Genomic DNA, 20,215 nt, shown 5'->3' with positions numbered 1-20,215 from the left:
TGGTGCCAGAGCACAATCTGTTCACCGCCTTCCAAGTCGCCCAGTCTTCTGTGTTCAGGAGGAAGTCTCTCATCCGGCGTCAGCCACTGATTGAGGTTTTGGGTTTTAGCCTGCCACTTTTGGACTCTCGCTTGCTGAGGTGTTCCTGCAAGTACCTCTGTAGATCTTAGAAAGCTATTTCTTGATTTAAGGCTTTGGTGTGCTGGCTGATACCCAAACTGGGGATAGGCCGGAGATGTCAATGCCTTGGTCTTTTCATTGCTGGCTGCTACTTACTGGCGGATGTCAAATGGCACAATGCCGGCTAAACCATATAATTTCTTCAGTGGTGTGGGACATAGACATCTTATGATGATGTGGCATGTCTGTTTTAATGTGGTGAGATGTATTCCACACTAGGCATGCACATTCAGCAGCAGAGTACCAAAACACAAGGGCAGATGTCTTCACTGTCTGGTTGTGATCCCCAGGTTGTGCCAGTCGGCTTTCGTGTGATATTATTTCTAGCACCCACTTTTTGCTTGATAGTCCATCAGTGCGTCTTGAAGCCAGGGCACAGTCCAGGGTAACTCCCAAGTATTTTGGTGTGCTGAAATGCTCCAGTGGGATTCTCCTCCCTATGACTTCCCCTCACATATTTATACATGGCTATCCTGTCTCTCAGAACCTTAAGCATCTACAGATGGGATCATCCTACAGTCTAGAGGTCAGGCATGGGCAAACTTGGGCCCTCCAGGTGTTTTGGACTTCCAACTCCCACCATTCCTAACAGCCTGGTCTAGATGCACCCCTTGAAAGCCAAAGCTCCCGTCCATTGCCTCCATGGAAAGGCCCGCTGGAAGCCAAACACCCTGGGACACATGATAATAAAAACGCGTCGGAAAAGAACGACGAGTGGGGTGGGTGCTGCTTCCGCCTCTTTCCAACCCCGCCGCCGCCTCGGGCAGCTCCTAGAGGCGCCTGCATCCGCTCTACTCCGCCTGGTCCTAAACCCCGCCCGTCTTCTCTTTCTCTCCCTCCCCTTCCCTCTCGCGGCGGATGCTTTAAAGCTCCCAGCCGCCCCATTGGCTGGCAAGCCAGGCAGCCGGGCCGTGTTCTCTTTTTTTTGTTTTGCCGGTTTTGTTTTGCCTTTTATCTGGAGGCGCCCGGCTGGGCTGTTTGCAAAAAAAAATCTAGGGGAAAGTGACGCGGGCGGGCGCGAGCCGGGCAAGGGAGGCAGGGGCGCGCGAGGCAGGGAAAGAGACTGGGCGCGCGAGACCCGGGCAAGGAAGGGAGGGAGGCAGGCGCGCGAGAGCGTGACGTCACTCCCCTCAGAGTGAAGTTAGAGCGCGCGGGAGGGAGCGAGAGAGAAACAAGACCGACTGCGAGGCGGCTGAAGGGAAGGAAGTGAGAGGCCTATCTCTTTATTTCTTCTCCTCAGGCGAGCGTCAAAGCGGGAGCATCCTCTCTTTCCCCATTTCCCCTCCTCTCTCTCGCTCTCCACCTGGCGCAGAGGCGGAGGGAAAGCGGAGAAAGGGGCCGGGCTTGGGCGTTTTTTCCCCGCTCTTGCCCGCCCTCAGAGGCGTTGTCTCCCGGAGTGCGGCATCACTAGAAACAGAAGCAGCAGCGGCAGGCAACGGCTGCCCCGCGTACAGCGCTCATCCATAGCCTTGAGCCCTTGTGATTCCCCCTCACGAAGCAGCAGCAACCGCCATGGACGGGAAGGCGCCTCACACTCCGGCGAGGCTCAAAGCGCCCGAAGCTGCAGGGGAAGACGGCGCCGAGGAAGAGCTTGCCGCGGCTGCCTCTTTGGGCCGGCCCTTGGGACCCACGCCGAGCCAGAGCCGCTTCCAAGTGGACTTAGTGGCGGAAAACGCCGCCAAGGAGGGGAAGGCGAAGGAGGATGAGGAAGCGGCGGCTCCGAAGACGAAGAAGGACGCCAAGGGCGACGGCGAGGAAGCCAAGGGCCGGTTCCGGGTGAACTTCGTGGACCCTTCTTCGGCCGCGGACGACGGCTCGGGAGACGTCGGGCTGGAGGGCTGCAACGTCAGCTTCCAAAACGGCGGCGACACGGTGCTGAGCGAAGGCAGCCTCCACTCGGGCTCCCACCACCACTACTACTACGACACGCACACCAACACCTACTATATGCGCACCTTCGGCCACAACACCATCGACGCCGTGCCCAGGATCGACTACTACCGGCACACGGCCGCCGGCCTGGGGGAGAAGCTCATCCGGCCCAGCCTGGCCGAGCTCCACGACGAGCTGGACAAGGTGAGGCGCCGCTCGCTCGCTCTCTCTCTCTCTCTCTCTCTCCCCCCCCCCCCCCCCCCCAAATTCACATCTGCACAGCCTCCTTTGGGGCCACGCATTATCCTTTGGAGCCCTACTGCCTCGTCACACTGGAGCATGAATCCACTTTAAATCCGGTTTCTGCCTCCTACAGAATTCTGGGGTTAAGTTTTGTGAAGCCCAAGACCTGTCTGGCTGAGCTGTTTAAAGCCCCCTCCCTAAAGTGGGTTCAAAGTGAATTTTAAATAGATCCAAGCTTTAGTGTGATGCGGTCTCTAAAGGTAGGCAGGCAGGAAGGCATGCACATTACCTGCCCCTGTGTGCTGCATGAGTGACTGCGCTGAAAGGGCCTTTTCCAGTGACATTTTCTTTCTGCAGGGATTGCAGGTGTTTTGGATTCAACTCCTAGGAGGTTTGACACCTGGAGGGACCCCAATTTGGGAAACACTTGGTTGTGGAAAGGAAACGAATGGAAAGGAACCCATAGGATAACACAGTCATGGGCAATCTTGGTCCCGCCAGGTGTTTTGGACTTCAAATCCCACAATTCCTAACAGCCTCAGGTCCTTTCTAAAGCGGCTGAGCGGGAAAAGGAAAGGACCTGAGGCTATTAGAAATTGTGGGAGTTGAAGTCCAAAAAACCTGGAGGAACCAGGTTTGTCAATGTCTGGGGCCCCTTCCACACAGCTGAATAAAATCCCACATTTTCTGCTTTGAACCAGAATATATGGCAGATAACCCAGTTCAAAGTAGATATTGTGGGATTTTCTTGCTTGATATTCATTCTGGGTTATATGGCTGTGTGGAAAGGCCCTGGGATAACGGAAACCATGACACTTTCAGTGGTTCCCAAGCTCTGGTCTTCCAAGAGTTTTGGACTTCAACTCCCAGGAGATTCAATTGCCTTGACCCATGAGAAGGAATTCTGGGAGCTGGAGTCCAGAGCATCTTGAGAACCAGAGTTTGGGAAACCAGGGTCCCATCTCAACATTGCTTTATTGTGAAATTGTACACCTTAGAAAATGCTTGGTCATTCCAAATAAATAAACCAGCAAAAAAAAGGATCAAATATAATTGGTTAAAGAATTATTATAATTTGTTCTATAGTTGCAGTCTATTTGTAGCATGTATCAATGTTATCCTTTTATAGTATGTTTCATTGATTAGCCTGTCAGCCGTATCAAAACATTTACATTGCCATATGATGCAGTTTGAAACTCCAGTTAAACTGCTGTATATGAGTGTATATATAATGCCTCACTATCCTGACTATGCAGTGTGTCTACACTGATCGTATAAAAAGATTACAGAAAGGATAGGGACAGAGGGATAATGGAAGGCATAAATTTCCCCCTCCCCAAAAAAGCAGGGCATTTTCAGGACATTTATACTGTAGAACAGGCATGGGCAAACTTTGGCGCGCCAGGTATTTTGGACTTCAACTCTCAGAAATCCCAGATAGCTTACCAGCTGTTAGGAATTGTGGCAGCTGAAGTACAAAACACATGGAGGGCTGAAGTTTGCGCATGCCTGGCCTTGGCCCATGAGAACAGATCCTAGAAGTTGGGGTGCAGAGCATCTGGAGAAGCAGAGTTTGGGAAACCAGGGCCCCATCTATATTGCTGTATGATGCAATTTGAAACTGCAGTTAAACTGCTGTGTGTGTGTGTGTATGTGTGTGTGTGTGTGTGTGTGTATGTATGTGTGTGTATATATATATATATATATATATATATATATATATATATATATATATATATAATGCCTCAATACCCTGACTGTGCAATGTGTCTACACCAGTGGTTCCCAAACTTTTTTTGACCAGGGACGACTCTCCAATATTAATACCAAAAGGGTTACAAATCAGTTTACGGTCAACTTTAGATTTGGTTTGGTTTTCTGGGGTTCTGATTCAGAAAATTATTTATTATTTATTTACGACATTTATGTCCTGCCCTTCTCACCCCAAAGGGGATTTATTGGATAGACCACATCAGCTCTAGTTTCTGATACAGAACATATGCCATCCCCTAGTCGCCATCTGCTCTCCCACAGAAAACCATATTTAATAATCTAGAGCTGATGTGGTCTATCCAGTGCAATTTCCTGAATCATCACCCCAAATAGCCCCAGGAACAGGCCTAAAAACAAAGACACCAAGGCGCCATGCTTCCAGGCGCCACATGGAACAGCTCCGCTCGGGGGAGGGAGGAGGAGGAGAAACAGCAGTCAGGAGGCTTGTTGTCAGCCTCTCCCTTCTCAACATCCTTGTTGTCCCAGCACTATAAGAGGGTTTTGCAAGACCAGTCGCTCTCGTTGCAACTGTGTAGGGCATTTTTAGAGCATTTATATTGTAGAACAGGCATGGGTAAACTTCGGTTCTCCAGGTATTTTGGACTTCAACTCTCAGAAATCTCAGACAGCTTACCAGCTGTTAGGAATTGTACAAAATACCTGGAGGATCAAAGTTTCCCCATGCCTGATCTATACTGTAGAATGAATGCAGCTTGACATCACTTTAGCTACCATGGTTCAATGCTATGGGATCCTGGGAGTTGTAATTTGACAATGTCTTTTTAATCTTTTCTGCCCAGCAGTCCTGTTGCCTCACTGGACTACAGCTTCTATAATTTCATAGTCTTAAGTTGTGGCAATTAAAGTGGTACCAGACTGATACCTTGGAGATCGAACCTACGCTTCACCACAGAATTTATATTTCCTGTATGCCTTTGGGACTTCAACTTCCAGAAGCCCCAGCCAGTTTGACCATCTCACAGGAATTTTGGGAGATGAAGTCCCAAACACCTGGAGGACCAAAGGGTAGGGACCACTTGGTGATGCTCTTTGGAGTTCTAGTCTATTAACATTTAGCAGAAATATTACAAATAAACAGATTGTTATCAGAGCAAAGAGCACCTGGCAACTGCACTTTGTGGGGTGGCCACAGGGACAACAGGCTGATGCAGTGCTGTGCTAGTGGTATAAAATATAATAAAATATGATGCACACCTCAGTGGGTTGCCAAATCAGATTATCTTTAACTAGCACCTAACAAGCACATACTAACCTTAGACTTCACACAGTCCTCCCTTTTGTATCTGCAAAAAACCAAGTTTTTTTTCAGATACACATTGGAAATACTATTTTCTCTCATTTTTCCTCACATTACCCATGTTCTCTATGGTTTGATGTGTACCTACATTATCCATGTGCTTGTAAACCTGCAGAAGTAATTGGAGTTCTTGCAGTTGGCACAGGTGGCTATTTGCTGTTAGGGCCCATAAAAGTGGTTAACTTGTAAGTCAGATGTGTGTTTATCTACAGACAATTACAGACAGCATCTTTCCTTTCAGTCCGTTTTGAGTTAGGATGCCTCACATGGGGTTAACTGGCTGCTGTGGGCACATAGGATATCCCTCTACTTTTAACAGTGAAAATCAATAAAGGTCACCTTCAGATGGACAAGAGAGAAATCTGTCCATAGATAGCAAGCATCTGTGCTTCATTAGTCACCCCCAAATGCACTGAGATTATTCAGGAAAGCTAAGCTGTTTGCCATATCAACAAAAATACATTTCTTCCAGTATTTCATTCTGTTGTAAAGTAAAGTTACCCTGCATTGTATCTACTTGCTTCACAAACTGTGTGTCTTGTAGATAAAAGGCTTCCCTAGGCCTGGTCAGATTTATAGATAGTTTATATAACTAGACTGGGAAAGAGACCAAGAAATTTTGTTTCAAGAGGTTGATCTTTTGTTTTGTTTTGTCGCATACTGTTTTGAAATGTCACCCTTCTGAGCATCCTTGGGAATCCTTTCGCTTCATATTTTTACAGTATTTGTACCACTTCTTAGCATCACTGCAATATTTCCACTTCTCAGGATATTAATGGCTGGTCTTGTTAAAGTTACATCATTCGCTGCACCTTTTATTTGACTGGCTTTGCTTTAAGAGGGCTTTCTGTTGGTTGAAACCCAAAGCTGGTTGAATACAAGTTTTGTCTTAATCTTTTAACTTTTGATCAGAATTAACCTGTGTTGTCAGTGTGAGAAAAAACTTGGATGGCTCAACTATGTTTTATTTTGTTAGGATAATTTTAATATATGTTGGTATTCAAGATTTTAGTTTTTCGAGTGTCTCATCTTGTAGAAACATCCTGCACCTACACTTTCATGTGTTAGAAGTGACAGTATACTTGGAAGAAGTGTCTTTTCCTAAGGTCATATATTTCATATTCATTAAATTTATATCACCCAGTTTAATTAAAATGGTACACCTGTTGCTGCTGTATATATCCATCTACCAGCACATGGTGACCACCATCCTTTAAACTAGTCTTCTGTTCTTTAAAAAGAAAGAACTATGTTCAACTCTGAGATTTTTTCCAGTGTTATGGTAAAAATTCCACATAGAAAAGAACTTGGTATTTCTTACCTTAGTAATAATGTGAGAAGAGTACATCACATCTTTATATAAAATATGTTGAGCTGTTTAATAAGGGATTACTATGAAAGTTGGAGCATTTAGTGCATATTAACTTAAGCATACAATAGGCCTGTGCTGTTCCTCACTTAAGTTCATCACTGCAGTTTCTAGACATGTATATTTAAAAGGAAAAAAAATCTGTTTGAGACATGTGAAATGACCAAATTGTGCTGACAATAGTTTGGCATTACCTTGTACAATGAAGAACATTATTCCTCAGCCTACTTGCTGTATTTAGTTGGAGAAATATTTTATAGAACAATGAATATGTCTTTTTTACTTTAGTTATGTTTTAAGGGGAGACCGAAGTACCTAAAACTATCTAAACCTCAGCTTTGGATTTAGTCCCATGGGAAGCAAAGTAACAACAACAAAAATTCACAGCTTATGTGGATGCTGCAAATCAGATTTTCAGGGTTAGTGTTCATTAGAAAAATCTACCAGAATTAGACTTCTTGGGAAGCATTTTGAGGCAGAATGCTCAACAGTGTTTAGGACCTCTGTAGTTATGAACATTATTACCTTGAGTGTCTTGCAAACTACAGTATTGAAATGCTTATATTTTTCTAGACTTGGATGACTTCCTTTTCAAACTGCTATATTTATAGCATATATAACTTTAGCTCCTACCAGTTTGTATCATATCTGCAAGAGAGCCTTTGGTGTCTTGAAAATTAAATTTAAAAAGACGTCACTCAGAATTTGGTGGAGAACTGTTGGATCAGCAGCCATTCTATCCAGAATATATGGAGGTCATTAGCTTGTGGAATGTAGAATTGCACTGTCAGGGCATCTTGAGGTATTTCTTGCTCAGTTCAGGAGCCCAGGTCCTTTTGAACTTTGGAGATAAGTTAACACCATCATCTTACAAAAACAGAATGCTAGTGCATTGGCCTGTGCATAATCCTGATTACTTATTCCTTTTGGTGTTTTGTTCATTTCATTCCAGTGTGATGTTAAAATAAACACCAAAATGTCATACTGTAAAAAGCAAGCAATATAATACAGAAGTAATAAAATAGCAGATGTTTTTCAATATTTATTATGTTATATGTGTGTGTGTGTGTGTGTGTGTGTGTGTGTAAGGAACAGTGTTGTAGGATGATATTGGCTTTATTGTCATCACAGCAGCGTCATCAAAAGAAATGCTTTATATCCTCTAACAAAAGTGAATGGCATCTGTTAACCTTTATCTCTGGTTTTGAGAGTTTTTAGGGCAGATGTAGATTTTGCCAGTCTTCCTCTTTGAGCTCTTTCTCAGGTTGTGCTTTGTTTGTTTACTCCTAGTGAATTCAGTGATTTTTTTCATGTGCATATTTAGATATCATGTCTTGGTCAACCACAAATATGCAACCATGACAGTTGTGCTGTTATTCCGTTTTGACTGCCATGCCTGGAATCCTAGCATTTGTAGTTGCATGAAGGCACTAGAGCTCTCTGACTGAGAATTCTAAATGCCACTCTCAAAATCACAAATTTTAGTATTCTGTAAGATAAAACTATAGCCATTAATATGTAATTAAACCACCACAATTACATTATAACGGTGTTGTGTGGAAGGACCCCAGGAGAAAACCTTACATAAAATCACATTGAGTCATATCTAGATCTTTTTAAATTTGTGAGAACCTGATCAAAGAATGCTACTGTTCTGTCTGTATGGGAACAAGGTTCTATCATTGGGAGAATCAACTGTCATTTTAAAGTAGCTAACATTGATTCCTTCAGTTATCAAGGTTGGTGGGACATAGTTCAGTTTCAGAAATGTGTGCCTTGCAGAAGTTCACAAATTCAATTATGGATATTTTCAGGTAGGGCTGGCAAACACTCCAATTTACAACCTTGGAGATTGGCTTTCACACGCTGTGTAGACAATATTGAATCAATGAACTGACAGTCTGAGCCAGACAAGCCAGCTGTGCATGGTGTGACCATCTGGCCTGCCTTGTGTAGCATTTACCAAACTAGGACAAGCCCTTTGGTTAGCTTTGCAGTTCGATACCTGGAGGCAACTACTATGAAGAGAACCTATTACACTGTGTGACGAGAAAGCTTAATGTAAACAGTTCAGAACTTAATTCAGCTAGTGAAATTAGGCTGGGCTCAATCGTCATGCCATATATAGTAGAATTTATGCATTTGTACTTCCCTTTATGACCACCATCACATTTGAAATTATGTTGGATTTCGAACAATATAATAAACTTGATTTATCAATATAGTTTGTGTCCTATTTTAGGACTAAAACAATTTTAAATATTTAAAATGATGCATATGCATTTGTATAGTTTATTGATGGCATCATTAAGATACCTTGAAATGTGATACACATTTAATATTCAGCTGGAGACAGTAAGAGTAGTGTACCTAGGATTGCTGATCTGCTGATGAGTTCCAAATGCTGCAGCTCTATAGAATTGCTTGGGAAGAAGTTTCAGAACTTAACAATTTTAATTTCATTGATTTTAACAAGTAACATTTTTAGGCATATAAAATATTTGTCAACAGGTGTGTAGTTCAGAAGAACTTTATAAATGAGTAAATATTACAAAAATGAGTGGAAAAACGTACGTAGTTAGGATAGTATAGTACTACATGTAAGATTGTGTGGGCGTTGGAACAAATGAAGTAGTTGCCCTTAGGTTAAGAGATATTGGCATAGTATAAAATTGTTCTCCCACTAAGTCATTTACATGATTTTTCGCCCATTCAACAAATGTATTTGTGAATGGCTTTAACAGTTGTACTTTGTGAAGATCTCAGCCCTACCCTACCATTTAAATTGTAGATGTCTGTTCAGAAAAGCAGTCTGTGGGTGCCTTTCACGAAAGTAGACCACTTACGCAATATGAAAAATGAGATGTTTTCTGACACAAATAGATAATAAGTAGTGGAATTAGTAGGAGCTCCTGGTGGCGTAGTGGTTAAACTGCTGAACTTGCTGACTGAAAAGTTGGTGGTTTGAATCCGGGGAGCGAGGTGAGCTCCCGCTGTTAGCCCCAGCTTCTACCAACCTAACAGTTCAAAAACATGTAAATGTGAGTAGCTCAATAGGTACCGCTCTGGTGGGAAGGTAACGGTGCTTCATGAAGTCATGCTGGCCACATGACCTTGGAGGTGTCTTTGGCTTAGAAACTGAGATGAGCACCAACTCCTAGAGGCAGATACAACTAAACTTAATGTCAGGGTAAAACCTTTACCTTACCTAGTGGAATTGCAAAGCTGGCATTTTTAGAAAAAGGCAAACAGCATTCCTCATGTAAAATGGGATGGGGGGGGGGTCAGTTGTTGCTGCTGTGTGCCTTCAAGTAATTTCTGATCTATAGAGACTCTATTATAGGGCTTTTCTGGCAATACTTGTTCAGAAAAGATTTGCCATTGTCTTCCTTTGAAGCTGAGAGAGTGTGATTTGCCCAGGGTTACCTCAGTGCTGGTCAAACTGGGATTTGAACTCTGGTGTCCAAAGTCATAGTCCAACAATCAAAGAACTTCTCGCTGCTGGGCTTCAGTGCTGTGCAATAAAAGCAAGTTAATAATGGTATGCTAACAGCCCTTTTATCTTAAGCTTTGTAAAGAAGTATTATGGACTCACACTTCACCATTACCTGATATCTTTTTCTTTTGTCTGAATAGAAATGAAAGCGTGCACAATCTCTATTACAGATAATGGCTAGAGAAGAAAACTGCTAAAACATTAAAATGGGAGTCTTCATAGTCCCCTGTAGCAATGCTTCTTCAGCTATCTGATATGGGAGATAAGTAATTTCTTCCCCTAAAATGACACAGCCTGGTATGAGATTTGTGCTCACTGAGTAAAAATTTAATTTTTTTTCTTGGAAGCACTCCAGAGACATGCAACTGGTAGCTTGTGGGTTGGCTCTTGTTCATGGATAGCATTACCTTATAGTGGACACTTGAGGACTTTACACACTCAAATCTCCCTAAAACAGTATAAGTTGGGGTGTGGGATGAGGAGTGATCCTGTATCTTATTTTGGAAGCTTTAGATGACCAAGGATTGACTTATTTGTAGCTCCTTTTCAGAGCTATTGGCCTAGGTGACTGGATTTGGATCAAAAGAAAGCTGGCAGATGTACCAGTAATTGGTAGGGTCATGCATGGTCAGATGAGATATGTTTCTGCTCTTAAGAGTTTAAGAAACAAGTGGAAGACTTGAGCTTTCTGCTCCTTTTGAAGTTGTATTTTTTTCTCAACACATTTTGATCCTGCAGTTGTACTGGATTTGATCAGGATAACTAAATCTTATACTGGCACGAGTTTCCACACAAGTAGGGTTTAGGTGTCCATATTGTATGTGGTAGTCACACAAAAAACCATAGTCCTGTACTTTAAAGCACAGTGGGCTATTACCATATGTGGTAATGCCCCATTTCTTGGGCTGAGAAGAAGGAAGCTCCATGATTGTCTTGTTCAGCCTTTTCTTTATTGTTTGCAGAAGGATCAATGAAATGAGGAATGTGATAACGTCTTGGCTGCCTTTCTTGTTAAACATAAACCTTTCCCCATCTTCTTCCCCAAAGGTAGAAGACATGATTTTTCAAATACTTTTTACTCACAGCCTCTCTACTTGATTTTAATGTAGTTTTAATGATATTGTAAGTATGTGTCATCTATAGTTGTACAGGAGTTGGGGGAATGTTTCAGGGAATGGGAGCAAAATACTTGACATAGCGGTTGCTTATGTTATTTGAGAAACCTGCAAAATCTATGTGCGAGTGTGGTGTGATTAAGATAGTCAGTTGCTGAAATGTTGAAGTTCATAAAATCTTACTCGGTGATCTGATTTGTAGTCAAGGAAGGTAACCAGTGGGACATCTGTTCATTTAAAGATATAGCTTCTTGTGTGCAACAAAACCCTGTATCACCTTCATGCATAGGAAAAAGTATTGTTCCTGAGAGTGATAGAATGTATGTTGGAACTCAAAAATAACATTAAAAAACATACTAGTGCAATACATTGCATATAGTAGCTCTTTCCACTCAATTCTCAGAAATGAATGTGTACTTTATTGGCTCTATATGTTTTGTCTCAGTGGCCCTGATATTTTAGAACTGGCATGTGTATATAATGCCTATTTAAAGGCTTCTCATGTGAAGGTTTTCTGAATAGTAATCTAATGGCTTCATAGTTGAACATGGCTGCACAAACACATGCAATTATTCTACCAGAAATGCTGTTGTTATTGTATTTACAAGCCATGCGTATCTGGCAGCAGACGATCCATTCACTGACTTGAGTTTTTTTCTTGTTTTAGTGTGCTGAATGGTTTCTTCTAATCCTCTTGTACCAAGAGACAATTCCAGTGTGATTCTTACTTTTTATCAGATGTATATGAGGCACCATAGGATAGTGGTTGAAGGATTGGATTACAGCTGGAGACCATGGTTTGAATCCCCATTTGGTCATGAAACTTAATGGAATACCTTGGACATGTCACACTCTCCCAGCCTTAGATGAAGGCAATGACAAACCTCTTCTGAACAAATCTTGCCAAGAAAACCCTGTGATAGATTAAACTTAGACTGAGTAACCATAGGTAGGAAACAACTTGAAGGCATACACTAATAAACAACAGTATGGATTGCAAAGAAGAGCTAGAATTAGAGGAGAACTTTGGACATGGGCACACATTGTCTTATCTGTTTGAATTAACCTATTAGAATGTATGAAGCATTTTACTAGTAAAAACATGTATTCTTTGTATATCATAAGGCAGGTGCTCTAAGCTGCATTTTGGAGGAAGGAACTGGCAAAACCAGCTCTTAATACTCCGTGCCATAAAAAAAAACCTATGAAATTCATGGGGTCACTGCAAGTAAACAGACAACTTGGAATGTCTGCACACACACATATAATTGTTTCTCAAAGACAGGTGCAGAAAAAGTGAGGCTTCATATGAACCTTTAGCTTCTGTATCCATTGCACAGCATCTTGATTAATTGTGTTCCTGTTTAAATAGGAAACTACTAAGCATTGGGAGATATTGAATTCTGCATAGCATTTGTTGTGTGGGTGGCCCATCACTAACACTCTGGTAATCAGTACCTGATGAAAATGTTCTGTAACATAACCAAGAAAAATATTGGTTTTTCCCCATACTTAGAGTGGAACCATGGAAATCAATGAAACTTAAGTCTTAATTAGTTTGAGCCTCAATATGTTACTCTTCATTGTGACTAAATTTAGATCCAGCCCATCACCTACAACTTGTAAATTAATAAAGTAGAAATCAGTAAATGGTACCCTACGTTAGGCCATTTATAACACTATTACAGTCTGCAATGCCAACATTAATGTGTTGAATTTTAAAACACTTGAATACGTTTGACTCTTTTTTGATTTTGCAAAGAGTTTTCCATTGGGAGACAGTTCAATTTAGTGATCACAGTGGTGATCCTTTCACATTATCATTGCTGTGGTGGCCACTGCCCTCCATGGTATCACTGGTGGGTAAGAGTATTGCTTTCTGTAGAGAGAAGAGCACATTTCAACTTTCTCAAGCAATCTAATTATTAACTTTTCTTTTAGATAGGTTTCATAATGTCTATGGAATAAATGTGTGTGTGTTTGTGCCTTTAAGTCACCCATTGACTTCTGACAACCCCGTCAACTTCAATGGATTTTTTAAAGCAATAAATATTCTGAGGGGGGTTTGCCCCTTCCTCTGAAATAGAATTTACAACATTAGGACCTGAATGATGGTCTCATCCAGATCATAATCAGGGCTGACCCTGCTTAACTTCCACAATCAGAATGCATCTGCAGCTTTTAATGATAGCCAGCATGGCATAGTGGTTTGGGTATTGTGGAGACAAGAGTTCAAATCTCCTGCTTCACCATGGAAAACCCTCTGGGTGATTTTGAGCAAGTCACACTCTTTCGACCTAGGAGGAAAACATTGGGAAACCTTTGAACAAATCCTGCCAAGAAAACTCCTGAACTTGTCTGTCTTAGGGCTGCTATACATGAGAAACAACTTGAAGGCCCACAACAACAAAAAATCGAGTCTAATTAAGTAACATGTGAGGTTTTAGTCCGTAATAGAGAATCTTTCCCAAGTCTCTTTGTTTTATACATTAGGGTATGACAACCTACAGTTCTTGTAAGTTTTTGATTGACACATGTAAATGAAACATTGGGATGGAGAATCATTTCACAAATGAATTGATACTTAAAAGGGCAGCCCCTACCATTATATCTGGTAATTGCGTTCATGAAAAATTCCTGTATCTGCTATAAAACATAATGTCAGTAATTTGCTAAAAGTAGTGTGTCAGTTGTGTAATCTTTGTGGAATTTTCCACACCCACAAATAATACATAGTGCTTCAGTGGTTTCATTTTGAATACCACTATCAAGCATCCACTTGCTACTTGCTCCAATAACTTTTTTCAAATAAAGGAGTTCCTTGTCAGAAAAAGAAAATATGTACAGAATTATGCATGTTATCTTTTATTCATGTTTCTCCATAATAAATTTCTGATAAGATAGCTGATAAATATCTTTGAATGTGCATACACTGTTGTTTTATAAATAAGCCAAATACTTATAATAGTATGCTGAACTGCATATTATTTCAGTAGTGACACTGAAGCCATCCACAAATGAGAAATGGTAGGATGGTGCTGAGACCCAGAGCATCCTACTACTGCTGAATTACAGATGATTTCAGTAGGCCTTTATTTTCATTTTTCTTAAGAATAGATTTCAAGTTTTGTGCCTCACATTAATCATTAGGCTACAGTGCAGTTCTAGACATGCCAGCAGTAAATTCTTCTGTACTCAATTGAACTTCTGGATAGTTTTGCGCAGGATTGCAGTTTAAATAAAAAATTGCATATAAGTGTATGAGAATGCAATGACACCAGGGTATCTTGCCCCTAAAACACTATCTACTTCTCTCCCTGGAAATATATGAATATATATTATGGAACTTTGGCAGACTTCTTTTCTCTAGAACTATCTAAATCTACCCCTTTATCCAGTATTTAATAAATTCTAGCAATCTTTAGATTTCCTTGTAAAGTAGTAGTAATAACTATTGATGCCTATGGCACCAAGTATCTATAGAGCATAAATTTTATAGCAATATCTGCAATTAATGACGGTTCTAAAATAGTTGCAATATAGACTTTATTTAATTGGGGAAACAGGATATTCTTGAAGAAAATAATAACACTACTTAACAAAATTTGAAATATTTTCTGTTCCTGATTTGAAAGTGTTATTCTTGTTTAATTTTTGCGGTACTTACTTTGAAAGTCGTTGTTATACTCCAGAAACTTCATTTTTATGGCTGCACCACCAACTATGTTGAATTTGTTGAGACTTGATGAGATATTCATTGAAAAACTATAGCAAAATGTGCTGAAGAATATCCCACAAAAACAAAGCTTTTGCAATTTAATAAGCCTTTCCCATGTTTTTATGCTAGAATCAATTAGGAAATGACATTTATAACCAGGAACAAAAATCATGTTACATAGTGAAAAGCTGAAGTCTGGGTTCAGAAATTGGACAAGCATATGTAACAACAGCTGAATTGTCCAACCTACCTTCTTTGTAGGGGAATTGGAAATGAAGTACAGTTTAACTGATTTCTTTGTAATAAGTTATTAATAAGGAAAAGCTAAAGCCTGTCCTGGGCTAACAGATAAATCTCCAAAACGTATAATAGTCAGTTACTTTAAATTTTGGCACACATCATAAAGGAACAGTTTTTGCTTTCCATTGTGTTCTGTTAATTTGTAAAACCCTTGTAACAAGGATGTAATGATATGTTGCTTTTTTTAAAAATACAATAAAATATATTAAGAATTTCTGCCTCCCTTTGTTTTGAAGCATCTCAGACTAGGACTGATGCCCATGGCTGCATTTATGAAACACAGTCTATTATGAGGGAAATTAGCCATTTAACTTCATAGCAGTGCTTAGCATTGCTGCAGTAACTTTCCACACTGGGCAGAAATATAGAACTCTAGTAATGTTTTTTTTAAAATGTTCATTTGTTCTATGCAGCACATGTTATATTTTGCTAATTCAGCTTTAAATTTAAGTATGCTGATTGTGTGTATGGGATCGAGATTATGCTGTTTTCTCAGACCCTCTGATAGTATCGATCCTTCAAAAGAGGGCATTGTTTCTGGTTCATTTCACCTTTATCTTCGTGTTGGACTGTTCCTACTTAATGTCTAGAGTCTAACAAATGCACAAGGGGAGTTGATTCTCCAGTGGCTTCTGAAAAGTCTTCTGACATTAAGCCATCCACTCCATTCTGTCTCTATATTCCAGTGGCAGGCTAACATGACAAATCTTATTGCTTTTGCTAAGATGGGCAATGAAAATAATATTAATAGTTGTGTTCCTTCAACTTGTTGAAATATTGGCACTGTTTTCTTCAGGGGCAATTTATAGTAAGTTTACTTAGGTTGTACCTCTAAACTCAGTCTATCATCCCTTTGATTGTCCCTGTGCTACAGGAACCATTTGTGGATGGATTTGCAAATGGAGAAGAAGGAACTCCCACTGGAGAAGCTACTGCCACTTACACTGCTGATAGTAAAGGGATTGTTAAATTTGGTTGGATTAAAGGTGTATTGGTGAGTATAACTTCAGTAATTATTTTCCTTTCCAAATAATTCACCATTTCCCTTCTAGTTTTTGTTAAAGATATGGACTTGATAGATGGCTCCTTCCAATATGTCACTGAGCGTTGTTTTGAAAAAAATTAATGAACTGTTTTTTTTTAAAGTATAAATACTCTGGAGAAGCACCATCAAGGTCTATTTTCAGTTGTGTTTTAAATGTTTAATCTGCTTTTTTTTCGTGTCAGGAGCAACAGGAGTTGCTTCTGGGGTGAGAGAATTGGCCGTCTGCAAGGACGTTGCCCAGGGGACGCCCGGATGTTTTGATGTTTTTACCATCCTTGTGGGAGGCTTCTCTCATGTCCCCGCATGGAGCTGGAGCTGATAGAGGGAGCTCATCCTCACTTTCCCCAGGTGGGATTCGAACTTGGCAGCTTTCAGGTCAGCAACCCAACCTTCAAGTCACTTAGTCCATTACGCCATCTGGGGGCTCCTTTTAATCTGCTTAACTGTGGTTTAAATCAAGAATTGCCAACTGTGACATGTCTGGAGTCATTTTTTTATCCAGGGTGTAGAGTATAATCTAAGTAAAATTGCTGCTTGCAGAACCAGAGCTTTTTCTTCTTGGGGGAGTAAAAAAACAACAACCTGAAGTTGTGGGACTTTAGAGGAAATGGCAAAGGAAAAAAAAACCCCTTGTTGGGTTGCTTGCTAGTACCTACAGAGTTCTACTTTGCCCAATGTTGTTTGAAGCGCTGGCTATAAACCATTTTTCTAGTTTGGGTTTTTAAAATAAATTGTTGTTTAATAAGGAAAACAGATTTTTCTTGAAGCTTGGACATTTACAGGGAGAAGGAAATAAGCAGGTATGAGATTTGTGCCCAATCCTGTAAATCATGGTTTATCAAAGCTAAATGATGCACAAACTCTGTCTTTACCCCGTTCAGATGCAGGAACCTGAGCCATTTAGAATTTTAATTAGAAATTCTAATTAAATTAGTTTAAAATAATTTAGAAAATTAATGTAAAACAAATTAATTTGCTTTTGAGTGTTTGGGGAGAGCAATGTGTTGACTCAAAATGATTATTTAAAACAGATCTAATAAAGCTACCAAAACAGATGCTTCATGAAACATTGATCCTATATGTCACTTTTCCAACCAATGAGTGAGTAAGATTTTAGAGTTTTATCTGCATTGTTGCTTTTGGAGGGACAGGGAGTAGGAAAGGTTGGTGACTTCCTGGATTATTTGCTTTTGATCACTCAAAATGAATGAAAGGCTTTATCAACAACAACAATTTATTATGATCTAATACCAGCATATATAAGAATGGGCAGAGGTCCCCGAGAAAGGGGAATCGCAGTTCCCATAACAGTCAGATAAAAGAGCAGGTTAAAAACATGTTGTAAGAGAAACAGATTAAAAACAGACTATGCTTATAGTTTAAAGAGCAGGGGCGGCTAATAGTAGGTATCAAACCACTGGGAGGCTCTAAAGGGGGATAGAGGGGGCATTTGCAGCATTTCAGTTATAACATATAACTCTGGCTGCATTCCCGGTAGATAGCTGCCCTACAGGGTCAGTCATTGTCCGTCTGGTGTTAATTGCTGCCGCACAGAACCTGGCAATACTATGGGTTATCGCAGAGCAGGAGTCCAAGAGCAGCAGGGAGGAGGTGTAGTATCTTTCATTGTGGCCTGGATGTTTTAAAAGCCAAGGAGTGATAAAATTGATTCCAATATCTCTATAAAATATACACTGGAGGAGCACATGCTCGGTTGTATTGGTATGGTCAGACTGACAAGAGCAGAGTCTGTCCTGGGCAGGAGTCTTCCGGTACCTCCCCTCCAGTACTGCTGATGGAAGGGCATGGCATCTTGCGAGAGTGAAAGCTCTATGATGTTTAGGCACCTCCAGGTATGCTAAGAAAGCCATGGGAGCAATGAGATATCTGTTATCTGCAGTAATGTTGAAGACTGGAGAGCAGGCTAAGTCGGATTGTTGTTCTGTATCCAGGCTTTATCATTTTTTTTCTCTCTTTGAGAAAACAATAAAATATTCTGTTTTGACAATTGTGGGCTTTATTTTAGATTTTAAAGATAATTGTTGCTTTTAGGTGTTGTTATTTCAATTAGCACATTCTGAAATTATCTCTAGTAAAACTACAAACATTGTGTCTAATGGATGAATGGAAGATTAAAAACCAGTTTATGTGGAAGAAACAGTGCAGCCTTTATGAAATGGCTAGCATCAAAATAATATTTTAAGTTAGCAAGTTATGGAAAAACTGTGAATCGCTCTTAAATAAGAAGAGTCTTCTTTTTGTATTTGAATTTTTTAACCCAAGTATATCAATTACCTTTTTCTGTGTAAAACAGAAGCATCTTCAGCCTATAACAGTATTGTGATGACATGGTTTTAGATAAACAGAATTCTAATACATATTTTATTTTACTAGCTTCCATAAGTGTAGTTAAAATAAATCTATTTAAAAAGTCTACCCATTCTGTCATTCATCATGTTTTAATAATCCAATTGCTTGTGTGTGTTGATGGAAGAAGAAACTTGTTTACTCACTACTGCCAGCTAACAGCTGAAGATTAGAATGAATCAGACATGTCAAAGTGCATGTCTGATGCACTCTGTTTGACTTGGGTGGGTCACACCTGTAAATCTGCTTGGGAAGTCTAGTTGAAAACCTGAGACTTTTGGTTGCCCCAGTGGCAAACTTCTGAAGTTGCCCTGTAAATTGGATTTTTAAAGCTTGTGTCCTAAATTCTGTTTAGTCCTGATTAGAACAGAACTGTTGAATTTATTGAATAGTTTTAGGTGTTGATGCACCATTCATTGGTTGAATATGTTTGCTTTCAATTGAGGGGGCTTAAATACCCTAAAATCACTAGATACTGTCTGATTGTGGAAGGTCAGCTCTGGTTAATGCTTAGATTGGAGAGTACCAATGAATACCAGATCTTATAGGCTATATTTCAGAAGAAGGAACTGGTAAAACCAAATATGGGTATTCCTTGCTGAAGAAAACACAATAAAATTTGTGAAGTTGCCATAAGTCAATAGGTAACTTGAAGGCACATGCATACACACAATTTAATCGTGGCTAACCAATGGGATTTTAAATTCACTAGTTGTGTTTTGCTTTCATGTTGACTTCGACTATGGCCCTATCATAGAGAGGGTTTTTTTGCAAGGTGTATTCAGAGGAGGTTTTCCATATCCATCTGCTTAGGCAGTGAGTTTCCATTACTGAGTATGGATTTGAACTCCGATCTGGATTTATTCAGACTGCTGCACTGCGCAAGCTCTTACTAATTCCTCAGTTGGCACAGGTTTTAAATTTTTTTAAGCTATACCAAATAATAGGAGAGCATAATATATATTTTTTTCTCTTATGGTGTTACAGGTACGATGTATGTTGAATATCTGGGGTGTGATGCTCTTCATTCGACTGTCCTGGATTGTAGGACATGCTGGCATAGGTAAGTGTATTTCCAATAAACATCTCTGGATATTTTACTTATTGAGAGCTTCTGATAGCCTGTGTTTTCTGGTTTGTAACAACTGTGGAGAGGCAGAATGATAAAAGGTGATGAGATGTTGTTGAGTATTCGTGGCATTCTCAAAAAGCCTGTCATTTCACTAAGAAGTTCAGTGTATGCCTCTCCCATATCTTGGTTTGTTTTTAGTAGTAGAGTGTGGAAGAAAGTATTACATAAGATTGGTCCTGTTTTTTTTATTTTGGTTTTTTTTTCCAGAGCATTAAGTCAGCAGCCAGCAATTCTTTCCTTTTTTTTGGTAGAAATGAGAAGTGAATGTAGTATCACAAAAATAGAGG

The 20,215-nt window shown here is 40.3% G+C and overlaps 1 protein-coding gene across 2 annotated transcripts in view; it reads left to right on the top strand.

Annotated features, from left to right (window-relative positions):
- Positions 1 to 1,153: 1,153 nt before the first annotated feature.
- slc12a2 (solute carrier family 12 member 2) overlaps positions 1,154 to 20,215 on the top strand; it is a 70,068-nt gene continuing 51,006 nt past the window's right edge. For both annotated transcript variants that reach the window (XM_008103110.3, XM_003216420.4), the window contains exons 1-3: positions 1,154 to 2,256; positions 16,259 to 16,378; positions 19,784 to 19,859. In XM_008103110.3, coding sequence (XP_008101317.2) covers positions 1,693 to 2,256; positions 16,259 to 16,378; positions 19,784 to 19,859 — 760 coding nt within the window. In that variant the 5' untranslated portion in view covers positions 1,154 to 1,692. The remainder of the gene's footprint in view (positions 2,257 to 16,258; positions 16,379 to 19,783; positions 19,860 to 20,215) is intronic.

This window comes from Anolis carolinensis, chromosome 2 (assembly GCF_035594765.1).
Source record: "Anolis carolinensis isolate JA03-04 chromosome 2, rAnoCar3.1.pri, whole genome shotgun sequence".
Classification (NCBI taxonomy): Eukaryota; Metazoa; Chordata; class Lepidosauria; order Squamata; family Dactyloidae; genus Anolis; species Anolis carolinensis.
The sequence above is the reverse complement of the archived record's forward strand: the minus strand, read 5'-3'. Positions and strand labels throughout refer to the sequence as shown.